Source organism: Acomys russatus, chromosome 14 (genome assembly GCF_903995435.1).
Source record: "Acomys russatus chromosome 14, mAcoRus1.1, whole genome shotgun sequence".
NCBI lineage: Eukaryota > Metazoa > Chordata > Mammalia > Rodentia > Muridae > Acomys > Acomys russatus.
Window position 1 is genome coordinate 14688718 of NC_067150.1, and position 1556 is coordinate 14690273.

The 1556-nt window shown below is 40.0% G+C and overlaps 1 protein-coding gene across 1 annotated transcript; it reads right to left on the reverse strand.

Moving 5' to 3' along the window:
* Positions 1 to 267: 267 nt before the first annotated feature.
* Positions 268 to 1239, reverse strand: LOC127198744 (putative gustatory receptor clone PTE01; the record flags this gene model as incomplete). Its single annotated transcript, XM_051156788.1, has 1 exon — positions 268 to 1239. A coding segment is annotated over one exon (972 nt), but the record flags the coding sequence as incomplete, so codon positions are not given.
* Between the last annotated feature and the right edge of the window lie 317 nt (positions 1240 to 1556).

Genomic DNA, 1556 nt, shown 5'->3' on the forward strand with positions numbered 1-1556 from the left:
TCATCCATCTCCAGTACATTTTTGTCTTCACTAATTTAAATTTGTATACATTTTTAAACTCCTCTCTCTCTCTCTCTCTCTCTCTCTCTCTCTCTCTCTCTCTCTCCAGCTTTACTAACTCCTAGGCTATTATGAAATGTAAGAATGTATTAAAGTCATAAAAACCTAAAACTAGTGTAACTGAAGAATTAGGATGCATGGGTCTAGATGTTTTGCTCTGCTGCGTTTACCAATCCACACTCTAGATGGGTGTCACAGGCCTTAACACTACAGTGTTCTTCTGTGGAGTCTCTTCACTGCTCTTTTAATGTCCTTGTTCTTCAGGCTATAGATGAAAGGATTTAGCAGAGGAGTGACCACAGTGTACATCAATGAGGCCACTGCAGTATTTCTGGAAGAATGTGATACAGCCGAACCAAGGTACACTCCAATGGCTGTTCCATAAAATAAGCAAACAACTGACAGATGAGACCCACATGTGGAAAAGGCTTTATGCCTCCCGCCTGATGACGGAATTCTCAGAATGGAGAAAACAATTTTATAGTAAGAAAAGAAAATTCCAGAGATCGGAAGTAAACCAGATATGGTACCAACAAAATACATGACTATGTTATTAATGAATGTGTCAAAACAGGCAAGATTAAGGAGTTGCGCAGGATCACAGAAGAAATTGGAAATTTCTACATCCTTGAAATAGATGATTTGTAAGGCAATTAAATTGTGTGCCTGAGAATCCACAAAGCTAACCAAAAGGGACAGGAAGACTAAAAAGCCACAGAGGCGAGAATTCATGATGAGTGTGTAATGCAGGGGATGACAGATGGCCACAAACCTGTCATAGGCCATTACAGTCAGAAGCATACCATCCATACATCCAAACAGGATCAAAAATGACATCTGTGTAAGGCATCCCACATAGATGATCTCTTTGCTGTGAGTTTGGATGTTCACAATCATCTTTGGGACTGTAGTAGAGATAAAACAGATGTCAGCCAAGGACAGACTGCAGAGGAAGAAATACATTGGTGTGTGGAGGTGCAAGTCAGAGCTGACAGCCAGGATGATGAGCAGGTTCCCAAGCACAGTAACCAGGTACATAGACAGAAATAACCCGAAGAGGATGGGCTGAAGTCCTGGATCATCAGAGAATCTCATGAGATGGAATTCTGAGACAAGTGTTAGGTTTTGTAGTTCTATATTGTTTGAACAGCTTTTGAAAATGAAAAGAGGGTTAGTACAAATGATCGAAGTTTACTGTCACTCAACACTGTATTCTGAATTAAAGGACATACCTTGTGAAATGATCAGGTGACTGGACATATTTGCTGCAATCTCACTATTCTTTTTTAACATAATTTTTGACAATTTCATACTGTATACAGTATATTATGATTATATTCTCCCATTACCCTCATCAAATGATGACATCCTTCTTATACCAACTAGTCCCCTCCTACGTTCATGCCTTTTGGTGTATGCCTTGTGCAGGTGGTCACAGTTGCCATATGTTCATGCACGCAATGCCCATGCTATGCCTAGAAGATAGCATTTCACAG